Source organism: Neomonachus schauinslandi, chromosome X, assembly GCF_002201575.2.
Source record: "Neomonachus schauinslandi chromosome X, ASM220157v2, whole genome shotgun sequence".
Lineage (NCBI taxonomy): Eukaryota > Metazoa > Chordata > Mammalia > Carnivora > Phocidae > Neomonachus > Neomonachus schauinslandi.
In genome coordinates, this window is record NC_058419.1 from 74390014 (window position 1) to 74411781 (window position 21768).

Below are 21768 nucleotides of genomic sequence, written 5' to 3' on the forward strand. Positions count from 1 at the left end.
GTTTGCTATAGTGGCTGTACCAATATACATTCCCAGAAACAGTATATGAAGGTTCCCTTTTCTCCACATTCTTGTCAACACTTATTTTTATTTTGAGGAAAGCAAATCTGATGGGTATGAGGTGGTACCTCATTCTGGTTTTGATTGCAATTCCCTGGATGATTAGTGATGTCAAGCATCTTTTTATGTGCCTGTTGGACATCTCTACATCTTCTTTGGAAAAATGTTTCTTCAAGTCTTGGGCCAAATAATCAAGTTATTTTATTGTATGAAGTTGTGTAAGTTCTTTATGTATTTTGGGTATTAACTCCTTATCAGATGTATGATTTGCAAGTATCTTTTCCCATTCAGTAGGTTACCTTTTTGTTTTGTGGATGGTTTCCTTTGCTGTGCAAAAGCTTTTTAGTTTGTTGTAATTTAATCTGTTTATTTTAGTTTTGTTGCTCTTGCCTGAGAAAACTGGTCCAAAAAGTATTGCAAAGAACAATGTCAAATTGCTTACTGACTGTGTTTTCTTTTAGGAGTTTGATGGATTCAGGTCTACCTTCAAGTCTGTAATCCCTTTTGAATTTATTTTTGTATGTGGCATAAGATAGTGGTCCAGTTTCATTCCTGTCCATGTAGCTCTCTGGTTTTCCCATCATTCATTTAAGGGATTCTCTTCTCTCCATTGTATTATACAGTTGCCTCCTTTGTCATAGATTAATTGAATATATATATGTGTGTGTGTGTGTGCGTGTGTGTGTGTGTGTGTGTGTTTTCTGGGCTCTCTATTCTATTCCATTGATCTATGTTTCTGTTTTTATGCCAGTGCCACACTATTTTGATTACTATAGCTTTGTAGTATAGTTTGAAACCAGGGAGTGTAATGCCTCCAGCTTTGTTATTTCTCAAGGATGCTTTTACTGTTTGGCATCCTTGGTTTCATCCCCTGGTTCCATCCAAACTGTAGGATTCTTTCTTCTACTTCTTGTAAAATGCCATTGGTATTTTGATAAGGATTGCATTAACTCTGTAGATTGCTTTGGTTAGTACACATGTTTTAACAATATTAATTCTTCCAATCCATGAGCACAGAATATCTTTCCAATTACATGTGTCTTCTTCAATTTTTCTCATCAGTGTCTATAGGTTTCATTGTACAGGTGTTTCACTTCTTTGCTTAAATTTATTCCTATTTTATTCTCTTTGAAGCAATTGTAAATAAGATTATTTTTTCTTAATTTCTCTTTCTGATAGTTCATTATTAGTGTATAGAAGCAAAACCAATTCCAGTGTTAATTTTGTATCCTGTGATTTTACTGAATTCACTTATTAGTTCTAATAGTTGTGTGGTGGAGTCTTTAGGGTTTTCTATACATATATTTTTATATATCATGTCAACTGCAAATAGTGATATTTTCACTTTGTCCTTTCCAATTTGGATGGTATTTATTTATTTGTCTTCCCTAACTGAGCTGACTAGGACTTCCAATAGTATGTTGAATAAAAGTTAGAGTAGACATTTTTGTCTTGTTCTTGGTCTTATAGGAAAAGCTATTTCACCATTCAATAAAAGGTGAGATGTAGGTTTGTCCTATATGGCCTATTATATTGAAGTACTGTCCTTATGTACACACTATATTAAGTATTTTTATCATAAATGTATGTTGAATTTTTTCAAACTTTTTTCTGTCTTTATTGAGACAACCATATGATTTTTATCCTTCGTTTTGTTAATGTAGTATATCATGTTGATTTGTAGATGCTGAACCATCCTTGCATTCCTGGAATAAATCTGACCTGGTTGTAGTGTATAACCCTTTTATTTATTTTTTATTTTAAGAAAGGAAGAGAAACTCTTTTTGTTATTTTGGGTTTTTTTTTCTTTTTTTTTTTTTACAGGGGAGAGAGAGAGAACACAAGCAGTGGGGAGGGGCATAAGGAGAGGGAAAGAGAGAATCCCAAGCAGGCTCCACACCCTGACATAGGGCCCAATCTAACAACCCTGAGATCATGACCTGAGCCAAAATTAAGAGTCAGATGCTTAACCAACTGAGCCACCCAGGAGCCCTATGATCCTCTTAATGTATTATAGGATTTGGTTCATTAATATTTTGTTGAGGATTTTTGCATCTATGTTCATCAGGAATATTAGCCAATAATTTTTGTTTATTTATGGTATCTTTGGTTTGGGTAGCCTAATAATTCTGACTTTGTAAAATGACCTTAGAAGCATTCCTTTCTATTCAGTTTTTTGGCATAATTTAAGAAAGTTAGGTACTAACTCTTCTTTAAATGTTTAGTGGAATTTACCTGTGAAGCCATCTGGTCATTGACTTTTGTTTTTTGGGGGAGTTTTTATATTACTGATTCAATTTTATTGTGTGTAGTCAGTCTATTCACATTTTCTATTTCTTCATGATTCAGTCTTGGAAGGTTGTATGTTTAAAGACGTTTATCCATTTCTTCTAGGTTTTCAAGTTTGTTGGTGTATAATTATTCATAGTAATCTCTTATGACCATTTGTACTTCTATGGTGTCTATTGTAACTTACCCTTTTACGTTTCTGACTATTTATTTGGGCACTTTCTATTTGATGAGTTGGGCTACAGGGTTAGCCATTTTGACAGGTGCAAGGTAATATCTCATTGCATTTTGATTTGTATTTCCCTGATGAGTGGTGCTGAATACCTTTTCATGTGTCTTTTAGCCATTTGTACATCTTCTTTGGAAAAATGTCAATTCATGTCTTCTGCCCATTTTTTTAATTGGACTTTTTTGTTTTTCCGGTGTTGAGTTTCATAAGCTCTTTATACATTTTGGATACTAATCCTTTATCAGATATGTCATTTGAAAATATCTTCTCCCATTTCATAGGTTGCCTTTTAGGTTTGTTGATTGTTTCCTTCACTCTGCAAAACCTTTTTATTTTAAAGAAGTCCCAATACTTGATTTTTGCTTTTCTTTCTCTTGTGTCAGGAGAAATGTCCACAAAGAAGTTGCTACAGCCAATGTCAAAAAGGTTACTGCCTGTGTTTTCCTCTAGGACTTTTATGGTTTCAAGTCTCACATTTAAGTCTTTAATCCATTTTGAATTTGTTTTTGTGTACAGTGTAAGAAAGTAGTCCAGTTTCATTCTTTTGCATATTGCTGTCCAGTTTTCCCAATACCATTTGTTGAAGAGACTGTCTTCTTTCCATTGGATAGTCTTTCCTGCTTTGTCAAATATTAATTGACCATATAATTGTGAATCCATTTCTGGGTTTTCCATTCTGTTCCATTGATCTATTTGTTTGTTTTTGTGCCAGTACCATACTGTTTTGATTACTAGATCTTTGTCATATAACTTCAAGTCTGGAATTGTAATGCCCCCACCTTTGCTTTTATTTTTCTAGGTTGTTTTGACTATTCGGGGTCTTTTGTGGTTCCATACAAATTTTGGTATTGTTTGTTCTAGCTCTGTGAAAAATGCTGTTGGTGTTTTGATAGGACTGCATTAAATGTGTAGATTGCTTTGGATACTAGAGACATTTTAACAATATTTGTTCTTCCAATACATGTGCATGGAGTGTTTTTCCATTTCTTTGTTTCATCTTCAATTTCTTTCATCTGTGTTTTATAGTTTTCAGAATACAGGTCTTTTACCTCTTTGGTTAGGATTATTCATAGTTATCTCATGGGTTTTGGTGCAATTATAAATGGGATTGATTCCTTGCTTTCTCTTTCTGCTGCTTCATTGTTGGTATATAGAAATGCAACAGATTTCTATACATTGATTTTTATCCTGTAACTTTACTGAATTCATGTATCAGTTCTAGCGGTGTTTTGTGTGTGTGTGTGTGTGTGTGTGTGTGTGTGTGTGGAGCTTTTCAGGGTTTCTGTATAGAGTATCATGTCATCTGCAAATAGTGAACTTTTGACTTTTTCCTTGATCATTTGGATACCTTTTTATTTCTTTTTGTTGTCTGCTTGTTGTGGCTAGAACTTCCAATACTATGTTAAATAACATTGGTGAGAGTGGACATTCCTTTCTTGTTCCTCACTATAGAAGAAAAAAGAAATAAAGGCCATATAAGAAAAGCTGTTTTTCCCCCATTGTGTAATAGATTAGGTGTTGAGTTGTATAAGTTCTTTATATATTTTGGGTAGTAACCCTTTATCAGATATGTCATTTGTAAATATCTTCTCCCATTCAGTAGGTTGCCTTTTAGTTTCTTGTGATGTAGTTTTAATTTGGTGTTTAATTAGCCTGCCTCATTGGATGTTAGGATATATTTTCTCTTCTTTAATTTTTTTGGGAAGATTTTGAGAAATATTAGTGTTAATTATTTAAATGCTTGGTAGAATTCACCAGAGTAGCTATCTCATTCTGGACTTTTCCTCATTGAGAAGTTTATGATGATTCATTTAATCTCTTTGTAATAGATCTGTTGATACTATTTCTTCTTGAGTCAATTTAGGTAATTTGTGGATTTCTAGGAATTTGTCCATTTCATCTAGATTATATACTTTGTTGGTGTATAATTGTTCATATTATTCTCTAATAATCCTTTTTATTTCTGTAAATTTGGTAGTATTAGCCCCACTTTCATTTTTGGAATTTAGTTATTTTTATATTGCCCTTATTTTTTTGTGTGTGGTATACCTAAAAGTTTATCAATTTTGTTGATCAATTTCATTGTTCAAAGAGTGAACTTTTTGTTTCATTTATTATATAGTTTTTCTACAGTATTTTATTTATCTCTACTTTAAGTTTTATAATTTCCTTTTTTTTCTCCTAATTTTTGGTTTACCTTTCTAATTTTTCAAGGTGTAAAGTTAGGTTATTGACTTGAGATCTTGTTTTTTCTCTTTGTAATGTAGGCATTTACTGGTTTTAACTTCCCTCTAAGTACTACTTTATTTGCTGTATCCCATATATTTTTGAATTGTGTTCTTATTTTCATTCATTTCTAAATAATTTCTAGTTTTCCTTGTGATTTTTTTCTTTGACCCATTGGTTATTTTAAGAGTGTGTTATTTAATTTCATATGTATATATTTTCCCATTTTCCTTCTGTTACTGATTTAGAGCTTTATTATATCATGGTCAGAAAAGACAGTTGTATGATTTTGTTTTTTTTTTAGACTTGTTTTGGAACCAAACATATGGTCTATTTTGCAGGATGTTCCATGTGCAATTGAGTATAATGAACATTCTTCCTTTATTGTTTGTAATGTTCTATATGTCAATTAGGTTTAATTGGTTTATGGCATTTAAAGCCCTCTATATCATTATAGTTAGTCTCTATAGATATGCAAACCATTTTGGAAAGTAGAGTGTTGTAATCTCCAAATAATTTTGTAGAAGTGCTATCACTCACTTAAATTCTGTCAATGGTTGCTTAACAAATTTGGGGCTCTGTTGTCTGGTTTATATATATTCATAATTGTATTTTCTTGATGTAGTGATCCTATATTAATATATGTTCCTCCTTAAATATAGATGTTCTTCTTTCTTTTTTTTTTAAGACTGTTTTTAAATTTAAGTTAGTTAACAAATAGTGTAGTATTAGTTTCAGGGATAGAATTTAGTGATTCATCACTTCCATATAACACAGAGTGCTCATTACAACAAATGCCTGCCTTAATGCCCATCAATCATTAAGCCCACCCCCTCACCTACCCCCCATCTAGCAACCCAAAGTTTGCTCCCTATAGTTAAGTGTCTGTTATGGTTTGTCTCCCTCTCTGCTTTTATCTTATTTTAATTTTCATTCCCTTCCACTATGTTCATCTCTTTTGTTTCTTAAATTTACACATATGAGTAAAATCATATGGTATTTGTCTTCCTCTGACTAATTTATTTCACTTAGCATAATACACTCTGATTTCATCCACATCATTGCAAATGGCAAGATTTCGAGTAATATTCTATTATATATATATATATATATATAGGTATATATATGTTTTATAATAGTCCATCATATTCCATCATATATGTGTATATATAGCACCTCTTCTTTATCCATTCATCAGTGGATGGACATCTAAGCTCTTTCCATATTTTGGCTATTATGGATAATGCTCCTATAAACATTGGGATGCATATGCCCCTTTGAATCACTCTCTTTTTATCCTTTGGGTAAATACCTAGTAGTACAATTGCTGGGCCGTAGGGTAGTTCTATTTTTAACTTTTGAAGGAACCTCCACACTGTTTTCCAGACTAGCTGTACCAGTTTGCATTCCTACCAACACCATAAAAAGATTCCCATTTATTTGCACCCTCGTCAACATTTGTTGTTTCCTGAGTTGTTAATTTTAGCCATTCTGACTGGTGTGAGGTGGTATCTCATTGTGGTTTTGATTTGTATTTCCCTTATGATGAGTGATGTTGACATTTTTTTTTATGTGTCTGTTAACCATTTGTATGTCTTCTTTGGAGAAATGCCTATTCATGGCTCCTGCCCATTTCTTAACTAGATTTTTTTTGGGGGGGGGGCGTTGAGTTTGATAAATTCTCTATTTACTTTGGACACTAGCCCTTTATCTGATTTGTCATTTGCAAATATCTTCTCCCATTCCTTTGGTTGCCTTTTAGTTTTATTGACTGTTTCCTTTCCTGTGCAGAAGCTTTTTATCTTGGTGAAGTCCCAACAGTTCATTTTCACTTTTGTTTCCCTTGCCTCCAGAGATGTGTCTAGTAAGAAGTTGCTGCAGCCGAGGTCAAAGAGATTGCTGCCTGTGTTCTCCTCTGGGATATTGATGGCTTCCTGTCTCACATTTAGGTCTTTGATCCATTTTGAATTTATTTTTGTGTATGGTGTAAGGGATGGTGCAGTTTCATTCTTCTGCATGTTGCTGTCCAATTTTCCTAACACCATTTGTTGAAGAGACTATCTTTTTGACATTGGATATTCTTTCCTGCTTTGGCAAAGATTAGTTGACTATAGAGTTGTGGGTCCATTTCTGGGTTCTCTATTCTGTTCCATTGATCTATGTGTCTGTTTTTGTGCCAGTAACGTGCTGTCTTGTTAATTACAGCTTTGTAATACAGCTTGAAGTCCAGAATTGTGATGTCTCCTGCATTGGTTTTCTTTTTCAACATTATTTTGGTTATTCAGGGTCCTTTCTGGTTCTACACAAATTTTAGAATTCATTGATCTAGCTGTGTGAAAAAATGCTAGTGTTATTTTGATAGGGATTGCATTGAATGTGTAGATTGCTTTGGGAAGTATAGACATTTTAACAATATTTGTTCTTACAATCCATGATCATAGAATGCTTTCCATCTCTTTGTGTCTTCCTCAATTTCTTTCATATGTGTTCTATAGTTTCCAGACTACAGATCTTTTACCTCTTTGGCTAGGTTTATTCCTAGTTATCTTATGGTTTTGGGTACAATTGTAAATGGGCTTGATTCCTTGATTTCTCTTTCTGCTGCTTCATTATTGGTATACAGAAATGCAACAGACCTCTGTGCATTGATTTTATAACCTGCAACTTTGCTAAATTCCTGTATCAGTTCTAACAAATTTTTGGTGGAACCTTTTCGGTTTTCTACATAGAATATCATGTCATCTGTGAAGACTGAAAGTTTGACTTCCTTGATGATTTGGATGCATTTTGTTCGTGTTTTTTTTTTTTTTTTTGCTGATTGCAGAGACTAGGACTTCCAATACTATGTTGAACAACAGTGGTAGGAGTGGATATCCTCATCTTGTTCCTGACCTTAAGGGAAAAGTTCCCAGTTTTTCCCCATTAAGGATGATATTATTGGTGGGTCTTTTGTATATGGCCTTTATGATGTTGAGGTATGTTCCTTCTATTACTATTTTCTTGAGGGTTTTTATCAAGAAAGGATGCTGTATTTTGTCAAATGCATGTTTTGCATCTATTGAGAGGATCATGTGGTTGTTATCCTTTCTTTTATTAATGTGATGTATCACATTGATTTTTAGGGGGTATTGAACACCCCTGCCATCCTGGAATAAATACCATTTGTCTTGGTGAATAATCCTTTTAATGTACTTTTGGATTCCATTAGTTAGTATCTCAGTGAGAATTTTTGCATCAAGGTTTATCAGGGATATTGGTCTATAATTCCCCTTTTTAGTGGGTCTTTATCTGGTTTTGGGATCAAGGTAATGCAGGCTTCATAGAATGAGTTTAGAAGTTTTCCTTCCATTTCCATTTTTGGGACAATTTGAGAAGAATAGATACTAACTCTTCTTCAACTGTTTGATGGGTTTCCCCTTAGAAGCCATCAGGCCCTCGACTCTCCTTTATTGGGAATTTTTTTTTTTAACTGATTCAATTTCTTTGCTGATTATGTGTCTGTTCAGACTTTCTATTTCTTCCTGATTCAGTTTTGGTAGTTTATCTGTTTCTAGAAATTTATCCATTTCTTCCAGATCACCTAATTTGTTTGCATATAATTGCTAATAATATTCTCTTATAGTTATTTGTATTTCTATGGCATTGTTCATGATGTCTCCTCTTTCATTCATGATTTTATTTATTTCAATACTTTGTCTTTTCATTTTGATAAGTCTGGCTAGAGGTTTATCAGTCTTATTAATTCTTTCAAAGAACCAGCTCCTAGTTTTCTTGATCTGTTCTACTGTTTTATTGATTTGTATGTCATTGGTTTCTGTTTTAATCTTTATTATTTCCCTTCTCCTGCTGGCATTAGGCTTTATTTGCTATTCTTTCTCCAGCTCCTTTAGGTGTAAGGTTACATTGTGTATTTGAGAACTTTATTGCATTTTGAGAAAGGCTTTTATTGCTATATACTCTCCTTTTAGGACAGCCTTTGCTGCATCTCCAAGGTTCTGAACTGTCATGTTTTCATTTTCAGTTGCTTCCATGTATTTTTCATTCTTCTTTAATTTCCTGGTTAACCCATTCATTCTTTAGTGGGATGATTTTTAATCTCCATGTGTTTGTGGTTGTTCCAAATATTTTCTTGTGGTTGACTTCAAATTTCATAGCACTGTGGTCGGAAAATATGCATGGTATGATCTCAAGTCTTTTTGTAGTGGTTGAAGCCTGATTTGTGAACCTGTCCATGATCTATTCTGGAGAATATTCCATGTACACTCAAAAAGAGCATGTAGTCTGCTGCTTTTGGATGAAATGCTCTGAATATATCTGTTAAGTCCATCTGGTTCAGTGTGTCATTCAAGACCCTAGTTTCCTTGTTGATCTTCTGCTTAGATGATCTGTCCATTGATGTGAGTGGGGTGCTAAAGTCCCCTACTATTATTGTATTATTATCAATCAGGTTAAGTATTTTATTAATTGATTTATATATTTGGCTGCTCCCAAGTTAGCATAAATACTTAAAATTGTTAGATGTTCTTGCTGAATGGACCCCTTTACTATGATATAGTGCCCTTCTTCATCTCTTGTTATGGTCTTTGTTTGAAAATCTGGTTTGACTGATATAAGTATGGGTACTCCAGCTTTCTTTTGATGTTCATTAGCATGGTAAATGATTCTCCACCCCCTCACTTTCAAACTGGAGGTGTCTTTGGATCTAAAATGAGTCTTTCATAAGTGGCATATTGATGGGTCTTTTTTTTATTCATTCTGATATCTTATGCCTTTTGATTGGATAATTTATTCCATTTACATTCGGAATAATTATTGATATATATGAATTTAGTGCCAGTGTATTACCTGTAAAGTCTCTGTTTCTGTCTAGTCTTTGTTGCTTTTGGTCTCTCTTTCCCTGTCAAATGGTCCCCTTTAATATTTCTTGCCAAACTGGTTTAGTGTTCATGAACTTCTTTAGTTTTGCTTGGAAACTATATCTCTCCTTCTATACTGAATGACAGCCTTGCTGGTTAAAGTATTCTTGGCTGCATATTTTTCCTTGTAGCATGTTGAATATTTCCTTCCACTCTCTTCTGGCCTGCCAAGTTTCAACAGACAGGTCTGCTGCTACCTTATGTGTCTACACTTGTAAGTTAAGGACCTTTTTCCCACGACATCAAAAACTAATGTTGGCTAACTGAACACAATAATTAAAAAAAAAAAAAGATCCTTTTCCCTAGCTGCTTTCAGAATTCTCTTTTTACCCTTGTATTTTGCAAGTTTCACTATGATATGTCTTGGTGTTGACTTGTTTTTGTTGATTTTGAGGTGAGTTCTCTGTGCTTCTTGGAATTGAATGTGTATTTCCTTCCCCAGATTAGGGAAGTTCTCAGCTATAATTTGTTCAAATAAACCTTATGCCCCTTTTCCCCCACTCTTATTCTGGGGCTCCTGTGATATGGATATTATTTTGCTTTATGGACTCACTGAGTTTCCTAAGGCTACATGCATGATCTAATAGTTTTCTTTCCCCTTTATTTTCAGCTTCATTATTTTCCATGATTTTATCTTCTATATCACCTGTTGCATCAAGATTTTTTCTTTGTCTTTGGCTCTGTACATCTTATTTGTAATATGTCTTATTATGGATCTCTGAATTTTTCCTACTTAAAGTTCATTGAGCATTGTGGATGTGTTTATTAATGTCTTTCATCAAATTTGGTAAGTTTTTAGCCACTATTTCTTCAAATATTGTTTCTGCTTTTTTATTTCTCTCTTTTCCTTCTGGGAATCCCAATTGTTTGTTAGTCCACTTGTTGGTGTCTCTTAGGTTTTGTTTACTCTCTTCATTTCTTTTGTATTTCTGTTCCTCACACTTGATAATTTCAACTGTCCTCAAGTTTGCTCATTCATTTTTCTACCTGCTGAGAGCTGCTATTTAACTCTTGTAGTGATTTTTTTTTCATTCAGTTAGTTTACTTTTCAGATCCAGGATTTGTGTTTGGTGTCTTTTTATAATTTTGACATTACCATTTTGTTCATACACTTATTTCTGATTTTTTTAGTTCATGTTTTTCTTTGAATACATTTAAGATTTTAGTCTTCTACTCTGTCTAGTAAGTCCAATGTCTGGACTTCCTCACAAATACTTTCCATCAATTTTATTTGTTTCTTTAAATGAGCCATACATTCCTGTTTCTTTATGTGCTTTGTCACTTTTTTGTTCAAAACTAATCATTATAATGTGGTGTTAATCAGGGTTTTTTTTCCCTTCCTCACATTTAGCTTTTTTAAAAAATTGTATTTATTAAAAGCTATATTAGTTCATTTATTTAGGTGTTTTTCCAAAATCTTTTTTCAAACACTGTATTCTTTCCCATAGGTGGTCATTTAGTCTGTGTTTATTTAGATCATGGTTAGCTAATATTTTTATTTTATTTATTTATTTATTTATTTGAGAGGGAGAGCATGCAGGGGGGGAGGGGCAGAGGGAGAGGGAGAAGCAGACTCCCTGCCGAACATGGATCCCTATGTGGGGCTGGATCCCAGGATCCTGAGATCATGACCTGAGCCGAAGATGCTTAATGGACTGAGCCATCCAGGTGCCCCACTAATATTTTGATAGAGTTTTCCTTGAGTGCCAGAAATTTAAAAAAAATAAAAATAAAATAAAATAAACCCACGCACCTTTCCCAGCCTTTGCAGATTGGGTCTGTGCTGAAGCACTCCTTCAACAATTAGCCAAACTTGGCACTCAGCCTATGGATCAGCCCAATGTGTAAGCTTTGGGTCTTCTCCTTTTATAAGCATGTCTCTTGACCTAGGAATGCATATGCCTTTCTAAATTCCCCCATATATATGGGTGCTTCTGAATCTTTTCATTTCCCAACACATTTCTCTCATTTTTTCTAACCCTTCCAAGATTAGGAAGTCTATCATGTTTCTTTGTTCATAATTTCTTGCCCCAGATATCCGTGGTTTGTTAGTTTGCTTTGCAGCATTTTTTTAAATAAATGCCCGCCCCTTTTCCAGTCTGAATTCTGAACTGAATGAAATAGAAGTGAACACTTCATACCAGTCTTTCAGGTAGCCAACAGACAGGTTAGAACAGTCATACACAATAATTTATTAATAAGTTTTGCTCAATTCACTCTGGAACTAGGGATGAAGCCCTCCCACTAAGAACACAGGCTGCTGCCACTTTAAGATTGCCTCCACTTCAGGGCTGGTGCTGCTCAGGAGACTTGTGTAGTAAAGGCAAACAAAAATGGCATAAAACTTTCCTTTCATTTTCAAGTTGTCTTTTTCTTGGTTCAGCATTTGCTTAATCACTGTAAATCTTTGTTTCCCAGAGTTCTGACAACTTTGATTCTGACAATTTCTGCATACTTTTCTTTTTTTAGGAATTATTTATTTATTTGAGAAGGAGAGAGAGAGAGAGGGAGCACATGGGCAGGGGGAGGGGCAGAGAGAGAGGTAGAGAAATCCTCAAGCAGACACCCTGCTGAGCATGAAGCCTGATGTGGGGCTCAATCCTGGGACCCTGAGATCATGACCTGAACTGAAATCAAGAGCTGGACGCTCAACCAACTGAGCGTCCCTCTGCATGCTTTTCTGTTACTATGAGGAAATGAAGGCTTGGAGCTGCCACATCCTCCATTTTCCTGATGTCCTGTCATTTTTAATATATTGATTTCAGCATTTCTCTGGGTGTTACTGTGTACCAGAAAATCACAGTATAAATAAAATTAAAGCAGTTTTAAATATAAAATAAGTACAAAAGAAAAAAAAAACCAGGCAGTTTTCTTGGGGCCAGGCCTGAGAGAGGCATGCATCATTTTATCCATGTTCCATTAGCTAGAAATTAGGCACCTGGACCCCCCTAACTACAGTGGGGTTAGAGAATGTTGGCTAGTGGTATTCTCAGGAAGAAAGGAGGTTTAGTTTGACAAACAATCAGCCGAATTCTGCCACAACTAGCAAATAGTTAATATCCCCTGATAACTAGAGTTGTATTTTGAGAAAAAGCTATGATATATCAGGCAGGTGCCTTGTACCTAAGTTAGAATGTCAGAGCTGGAAGAATATTTAGAGACTATCTACTTCAGCCTCTTCAGATGTTGGGGCTTTTGATGCTCAGAAATGGAGAGGGGCTGGCTAGAGTCACATTAAGTCAATATTAGACCTGAGCTGAGAAAGAGCTGGATCACTCATCTCTCCTCTATATCATTGGCATTCAAACATTTTTTTACCATTACCAAGAGTAAGGAATACATTTTTTTTTATCACAACCTAACACATACTTGCATATATTTTATCTGTAAAAGTTTTACAATATAATATTGCGGTATTGGTAGTGATTACAGCTATTTGTCAAATATTTCCACCTCCCCACCTTCTAGAACATTGTGGAATTGCATTTTCTTTTACTTGTGTAGTTACTAATAATCAGATGATATGTGTGGTCAAAGACACGTGAGCAAAGTGAAATGGATCATTTCTGGAAGAAAGTAAGAGCCATGGCAATTCACAAAGTTCTCTTTTCCCTGATGCTCCAATCATGGCCACACAGAGATAAAACCTCTGCCACCTCGTGTAGCCCAGTGAGAATAATGTAAAACATAACTCCTACTAGACCTCTGGTAGGCAAATAGGGTGAGTGAGAACTAAGCTTTTGTTCTTTTAAGACACTGAGATTTGGAATTTGCTTTTTGCCTTAGCATAACCTAGCCTATGCTGACTGATACTTAGCATTAGTATAAGCACTCTGATATTTATATCATTATTTTGTTTTGTTTTTCAATTTCAGTGCTGATCTCAAACTAGTAAATTTATTTTATGATTCATAAATGTGTTGCAACTTGCAGTTTGTAAAACATTACTTATATGATGTCCATTTGTCCCATAGCTGATCCTCTCTCCAAGTTTCTGTTGAGCAATGTTAGTGATCCCCATCTCTCTGCAGGATTGTGGTTATGGAGAAGGTGGGGATGCATACTGCACAGCCTGCCCTCCCCGCAGATTCAAAAGCAGCTGGGGCCACCATAGATGTCAGACTTGCATCACCTGTGCTGTCATCAATCGTATCCAGAAGGCCAACTGCACAGCTACCTCTAATGCTGTCTGTGGGGACTGTCTGCCTAGGTGAGCCTGCTGTGTGAGACCAAGCTTTCCTAGACCTTTTATATTCCTTGGAGGTCTTTTTCATCCTTACCTCTCAGAGTCTAGTTGAAGTATTCTAACTGTCCATATCATGATGAGCTTAAGCTCCCATGAGAGAGAAGCAGTGTCTTCTCATGATCCGCCTACAAAGTGCCTAGCACATGGTCAGCCACAGATGAATACTTAACAACTTTTTCATCATGCTGGCATGCTTAAGCCAAGGCCCAAGATTCAAGATAAATCTCACTGTAGATTATGAAGCACTTCTCCCCTCTCTTGTAAGACTAATTCCCATTTTAGCTATCGGGTATGGTGAATGGGGAAGGAGGTGGAACATCTGGGACTCTGATTCAGAATCAGACATAGAGGCAGAGCATTCATGAGGATTGCAGATGGGTGCTGGCTTCCAGGAGGGCAAGACTTTTAGAAGTTGCTTATGGTCTCAGTAAGGACTACCCCACGTGCATTGCTTATTTTATTACCTTGCCATTCCTTATTGCTCTGACCATAGATTCTACCGAAAGACACGTATTGGAGGACTGCAGGACCAAGAGTGCATCCCATGCACAAGACAGACACCCACCTCTGAGGTTCAGTGTGTGTATCCAGTTCTCTTCTCTTGTTTTCCTCCAACCCATTGAGTGGTAGCAAGATAGGGTAGTAAAGATTTCCCCTACCCCCTGTACTCCTTCCTGTAGAGCAGATTGGCAAGGGAAACAGGTAGATTTGATTTCTTATTTCACAATACATTATCTGCCTAACCCTCTTTACATCATCTGAAAAGAATTTAAGTCATGATAATCACCATTCTTCATACCTTATGAGATGGCTGTCTAGGTCTAATGAATTAATAGATTTAGAAAACACTATAAATTATAATATTTGTGCACTTATAGATGATAATGATGATGATAATATGAGGTTTAAAAGAGTCTCTATTGCTTAGGAATAGTAAAAGCCTGAATGAAGTACTAGGATCTAGTCTATGCCCATACCACTATCCATTTTTCTGTCTATCTATCATTCTTATCTATTTACCATCTATATATATACTCACTCTTTTAAAATTATTGATATTTTTATATTATGAAATACTTCAAATATGTAGAAATATTTAAAATGAAGAAAAATATAAAAATGGTTAGTTGCGGGTGCCTGGGTGGCTCAGTTGGTTAAACATCTACCTTTGGCTCAGGTCATGATCCCAAGGTCCTGGGATCGAGTCCCACGTCAGGCTCCCTGCTCAGCAGGGAGTCTGCTTCTCCCTCTGCCCCTATCCCCTGCTCGTGTTCTCTCTCTCAAAAATAAATAAATAAAATCTTTATAAAAAAAGGTTAGTTGTACAACATCCAAAATTAATAAATTTTAACATTTTGCATATTTACTTCAGATTTTCTTTAAAAGAACAAAGATTCCACAGGTTTAATAGAATTCCTTTTTTTCTAAAGATTTTGTTTATTTATTTGAGAGACAGAGGAGAGATCATGAAGGAGGGGCAGAGGGAGAGGGAGAAGCAGACTCCCCTCTGAGCAGGGAGCTCAAAGCAGGGCTCAATCCCAGGACCCTGGGATCATGACTGGAGCCAAAGGTAGATGCTTAACTGACTGAGCCACCCAAGCACCCCTATAGAATTCCCTTTTGAATCCTCTCTGAATTTCATTCTCTCCCTATTTCCCCAGAGGCAACCACTGTCATAAAATTGTATGCATCCTGTTGGTAGGCTATGCTACAGTAACAAACCCCTAAATCTCAGTGACATAATACAACAAAAGCTTATTTTTCACTATACAAAGACATTCCTCCATCTTGTGACTATACCATCTAGACCATGTGGCTCCTAGGTTGATGGAACAAAGAAGATATGGAAGAGACATAGTGGTTTTTAACTACTTCAGTCTGCAAGGGACACACATTACTTTCACTCATGGTCCATTGACCAGAAGTACTCTGATGGCCTAACTACAAGGGTGTATAGAAAATGCAGGGAAGCATGTGGATAATTGGTGAGCACTATGATTCTACCAAACCCTCCACCCATGTTTTAATACTTGTATTTTTTGGTGATAGATGTTTTATATAAATTACTTCAAGTTACTCACTTTCCCCACTTTGCCTTTTCCCTTCTGGATTATTTATATTGATCGATACAGGTCTTTTATTTTAAGTTATATAATAATATTATATCATTACATGATTTATTTATCCTGTACCTTACTGATGAACATTTTAGTTTGTTTCCAGTTTTCTAGGTTATATAACTAGATGTGACATGGAAAGACCATAAAATATGTGTATCTTCAAATAATTATATTAACTTATACCATACCAACAGTATATGCAAGTTCTTCCATTTTGTTCTTTATGTTTTTGCCTTCTCTACAAAGAATTAAAACCAGCTTAGCAGCCCTAACTGGGGAAGGTCCTAGGAAGAGGATAATGGCCTAAGGAAGTTCAGGCCCAGCGTCAGGGTGACTATTGACTGCCCACAGTGACTGACTTCCCCCACTTTCTTGTCTCACAGGTGCCTTCCAGTTGAGCTTAGTGAAAGCAGATGTACCCACAGTGCCCCCTCAGGAGGCCACACTTGTTGCACTGATGAGCGGTCTGCTCGTGGTGTTTACCCTGGCCTTCCTGGGGCTCTTCTTCCTCTACTGCAAGCAGTTCTTCAACAGACATTGCCAGCGTGGTAAGGGTAGCTGCTTCACATATTACATGTATTGGGAGCAAGGCTCTGATTAGCAGAAGAGAGGAATTTTCTGGGGTTGAGAGTTAATGGGCCTTCCCTACAGTGTTGAAAAACTTCAGTGGTGGACTATCTGTGGGTGGCAATAGAAAGCATGGGGCTTCAGAGACAACTGAGGCCAACCCTGCAAGTTTATGGAACCTGATTCATTAAGGTACAGGGGTTCATAAAGGAACACAACATCATGAGAAAGATTCCTTCCCTTGGGGAAGGAATCTAGATACCTAGGTTCTAAATCAACCTATACATAACTATGCAACTTTAGACAAGTCATCTAGCTTCTTTGGGCCTCTTTATCCCCAATCTTTAAAATGAGAGTTGGTGTTGGATTAGTTGGTTTCTAAGTTCTTTTCTAATTCTTCATTTCTACTTCTATGTATAGATTCTGGAGCTTGTCAGGAATGGAGGATGAATGGCTGGTTTTGAGACATGACTGTAATAAAAGTGGGTGAGGTCTTGGGCAACAGTTACCAGTGTAGTAATATCCCAAATGTGGGTAACTGAGAGCCCAGTTTCCAGAGGAGTTGGTGGACCCAGACATTTTCCCCCAGACAATACTGACACCCAAAGAGGTCAGGCCCAGCCCATAGGAGATTGCCATGGAAATTGCAGATGGAAGGTCATATTTAAAGTCAGGAGTACCATTGTGATCTGTTTTCAGCACAACTCTAGCCATTAGCCAAAAATATGGGACAGAAAGTCCAGGTCATTGAAGGTAAAGATGGGAGGAGATAGGATGATGGGCTGGCCAGCAATAAGCAAGGGGTTAAAGCAGGAGCCCAGAGTACTAAGGTTCAGTGCAGCTTTAGTGTCATTGAGTTACTGAGAGCTAGGCAGAGACACCTAAACAGGAATCCAGGCTAGTGAATAGAGTTTATTTAGTAAGAAAGGGGGAGGATAAAGTTTCTTAGATACACTGGTGCTCAGACTCCTCTTCAGCCCACTGGATAGTGGGCCCAAAACAATATCACCTTTTTAACTTCTCTCTATGTGGGAAGATCTCTTTTACATAGACCTCCTTGGGTAAGTTTGGCTTTAGGCCATGCCAGATAATCTATAAAAGGCCTAGCATATAGGTTTGGCTTAAGTAGTGGTGAATCTAGCATTTCATGGGCTACAGGGACACAAAGGGAACACCGTTATCCCTTTATGACCCCTCTCAAGCTCTGCTTCTTTCTCCTCTACTATTTGGTGGATCTTGGAACATTGTGGTTCAGGGTGGACCATCTTGTTTCTGACTTTGGAACCAGTTTCTTAAATAAGAAAGCTGTTGCCCAGTCCCTGGGCATGGGCATGAAACATGGGCAGTGAAGAATTTGGTCCCCACAGCCCAAAAAGATGAAGATGAGGCAACATCTGAGAGTTGCTTTTGTCCCTCCTCTTGCCTCAGGAAAGGAGAAATGGGTAACCCGTCTCTGCTCCTCCCCTCTCTTCAAGATAATAATGAAGTACCCTTCTCTGGGGATATGAAGGCAGGTAGCTCCCTCAGGGTCTCCAAAGGAGAAAGAGGATAAGATTTTTTTTTTTTTTTCCATTTGGAGAGGGTGTTTATCAGGAGTCACTGACTAACATGCATACTGGAGTCATATGGGGAAATTAGTGTGAATTAGATCCAATATATGGTGTAATAGAGAGGAGTAGGGACTATGGCAAACTAAAGAGTTAGTTTATCTCCTGTCCAAAGGGGAATCTGCTACTCAGCTCCAGGTGGTTCATTCTTTCTTTCCTTCTTTCCTTCCTCCCTTCCTTCCTTCCATCCTTCTTTCTTTCTTTCTTCCTTCCTTTTTCTTTCTTTCTTTCTTTCTTTCTTTCTTTCTTTCTTTCTTTCTTTCTTTCTTTCTTTCTTTCTTTCTCTTTCTTTCCTTTCTTTCTTTTTCTCTTTATTTTACCATGGGGGAATAGTCAATGTTTTAAGATCTTCTGAATTTTCAGAAGAATCCAGAAATCTGAATTTCTGTATGATAGTTTTAAGCTCTGGTGATGAATTCTAATAACAAAATACATACATACATACATACATACTGAATGAATGAATAAATGAATGAATGAGAAAATAAATAAATAAATAAATAAAACAACCACAATGCAGAGGGTCAAACAAATACACATCCTGTGGGCTCTTAGTTTATAACCTGATGCTGTATCAGACTTATGCATGAAGCATGTACTACTTTTCTATCACTGCTGTAACAAATTACCACAAATTTAATGGCTTAAAACAAAACTCATTTATTATCTCACCATTTCCATAGATCAGAAGCTTTGTAGGCTTAGCTGGATCTCTTCTTAGAGTCTTAGAAGGCCAAATTCAAGGTGTTCACAGGACTGTGTTCCTTTCTGGAAACTGGAGGAGAGAATCCATTTCCTTGTTCATTCAGAAAGATGGAAGAATTCAGTTACTTGCAGTTATAGGGATGAGGTCCCATTTCCATGCTATCTGTCAGTTGAGGGCCATTTACAGTTTCTAGAGACCATCTGCATTCTTTGGCTCATGACCCCTTTTCATTTTCAAAACTAGTTCATGTCACGTCTCTCTGATATTCTTTCTGACTCTTCTGCTTTTATTCTTCTGCTTTTAAGAGCACATGTAATGACATTGGGGCCACCTGGGTAATACAAGATAATATCACTATTTTAAGGTCCATAATCTTAATTCCATTTGCAATGTGCCTCTTGCCATATGACACAACATAACACACAGGCATAACACCAAGGGATGAAGATCATGGAAGAAGAGGGTCAAAATCCTGCTGCCCACAAAGGGTTTCTCTTTCTCTGGAGAAATTGACCCTTTTTCTTGATCTACCACTAGGTAGCCTCAATTTGATACCCCAGTGTAAGTGTGTTTCCCAACTGTATCACCTCAGCCTGGTGCTAGGTCCTTAGATCTCCAGGGAGGGGAAGGGGAGCACTACTTCCCGGACCCTGCCCATCTTGTACTCAGGACCAGGTGCTCCACTGAAAGGAGCTCCTGCCTTTGGTTGACCCAGTGGCTTTCTGCTTCAAGTTGCAGGAGGTTCGCTGCAGTTTGAGGCTGATGAGGCAGCAGAAGAGGAATCTCTCTTCACCATGCCACCTGGCCAGGAGACCAGTCCTGAGTCCCCACTGAGTGAAAGCATCTTTGAGACCCAGCCACTTAACCCCATCCTGGATGATGACTGCAGTTCAACTTGTGGCTTTCCCACACAGGAGTCTTTTACCATGGCCTCCTGTGCCTCAGAGAGCCACTCCCACTGGGTCCACACCCCCATCGAATGCACAGAGCTAGACCTGCAAACGTTTTCCAGTTCAGCCTCCTATACTGGAGCTGAGACCTTGAGGGGGGACACAGCTGAAAACTCTGAAGACAGACTGGAGTTCAATATGCCCTTTGAAGTCCCCAGCCCTTAACTCTAGTGAGGTGAGCTGGAAAGGTGGGACAGAAAGACCAGAAACTGGGGACCACCCCCAAGGAATTTTCCTCTGGAATACTGTTGTTCAGTAGGGCTAGGGGTAGAGGAAGAGAAAGCTAGAAACACTGGAGGGGCAACAGTGGCTATGCTAATCTTTGGAGTCTGTCAGGTAATATCACATTTCTGGGCCTACAATTGTCAAGGAAGTAGCCAGGTTGACATGATGCTGGTTTTTCTATCCTGGTCTTTTACAAGCTTTCTCAGTGCCTCACTGTCTAATAGTCATATTCAGTTATCTCTGCTCATGTGTACAAGCACCATGACACAATGGGAAAATATGTAAGCCTGGCCATCTGGCAGCCTGAAATCTACCTCTGTTCCTTAATAGCTATGTGAACCTTGTGTAAATCTTTTTACCTCTCTGAGCCCTAGGTCTTTAAACCATAAAAAGTAGAGTACTACTCACCTCATAAGTTCTTATAAGGGTTGAGTAAGAAATATATGTGCAAGCGTCTTTTATAGTGCCTGATGCATTAGAAATATTTAAATCATGTTAATTTTCTTTCCTTCCCCAGCCCCAGTCCAATTTATATACCCCTACATATTGACTACACTTGTCTGATCTAACACCCCTTTGTGGTAAGCAGGTCAGGGTTTGTTAGCCTTGTTTTATAGAGGGAAATGATTTGCTCAAAGTCACAGAGCAAATCAATGGTAGAATTAAGCTAGAGCCCAGTTTGGGGGCTCCATTCCAGAGTTTGTCTAACTTTATCATTGTGACCATTCTATAGCCAATGTTACTTTCTCAGAGGCTTAAGTAGTATGAGACAATATGAGGCAGGAGAGTGGATCGATTCCAACTTTTCAACTAACCAACTACCTTTTAAAACCCTTTTCCATATTTCTGCAGCTAAGATATTGTCCAGGCCCTCTGACTCCCCCTTCCCTGCATCTACCTAAGAAAATGTGAACAACATGTAGGTGAAATCTAACACTGCTATCAAACCAGTCAGCTTAGTTATCTTCAAGGTTATCTAGTCCAACTTCCCTTCCAAGTCCTCCAATCCATGTTTGAGTTCCTTTTGTAATATCCCCAACAAATGTTTGTGTCACCTTTGCTCACATATTTACAGTGTCAGAGAGCTTACTACTGCCCAATGTGTATTGCAGCTATGACTGGTAGATTGGAGCTCAATGTAAAGAATAACTTTCTGTCTCCCTGTAGTAGCTACTCATGGGTCCTGGATCTGTTCCATGGGCCACACAGACTTCATCTGCTTTCTCTGCCTTGTGATAGCCCTGAAGAGGTCTAAAAATAACATTTCCTCTCTGGAACGTACCACTTTGTGTTTCTCTAGAGAATGTGGGGCTTAAAGCTGAACGCAGCTTCATGAGGAATGGTCTCACCAAGATAGAACAGGGTAGAACTATCATCAACCTAGCTAAGTGATGTATTTCTACTGTTTCTAATGTTTCAACCATTGACTTAAACTATGTTTTTTTTTTTTTTTTGAGAGAGAGATAAGGAGAGCAGGAGACTAATGAGATTGCTCCACAGATTTCTAACTTGTTCTGCTCCCTCCCTAGGTCTCTTGGGCTTCTGGCAACCTTGCCCAGTCATTCTCTCTGGACTCTCCTGCTTTGTTCCTATACACAACAGTAGCAGGGGCCTGGGATGTGGTATC

The 21768-nt window shown here is 37.2% G+C and overlaps 1 protein-coding gene across 4 annotated transcripts in view; it reads left to right on the forward strand.

The window, feature by feature from the left end:
* The window catches only part of EDA2R (ectodysplasin A2 receptor), a 44103-nt gene extending 24022 nt beyond the window's left edge, over positions 1–20081 (forward strand). The window contains exons 2-7 of one of the 4 annotated variants that reach the window (XM_021679955.1): positions 13752–13930; positions 14460–14545; positions 16470–16634; positions 17262–17263; positions 19473–19527; positions 19699–20081. In XM_021679955.1, the coding sequence (XP_021535630.1) occupies positions 13752–13930; positions 14460–14545; positions 16470–16634; positions 17262–17263; positions 19473–19527; positions 19699–20081 (870 nt within the window). The remainder of the gene's footprint in view (positions 1–13751; positions 13931–14459; positions 14546–16469; positions 16635–17261; positions 17264–19472; positions 19528–19698) is intronic. The other 3 variants (XM_021679963.1, XM_021679969.1, XM_044911812.1) reach the window with 3 other exon arrangements.
* The last annotated feature ends 1687 nt before the right edge of the window (positions 20082–21768 follow it).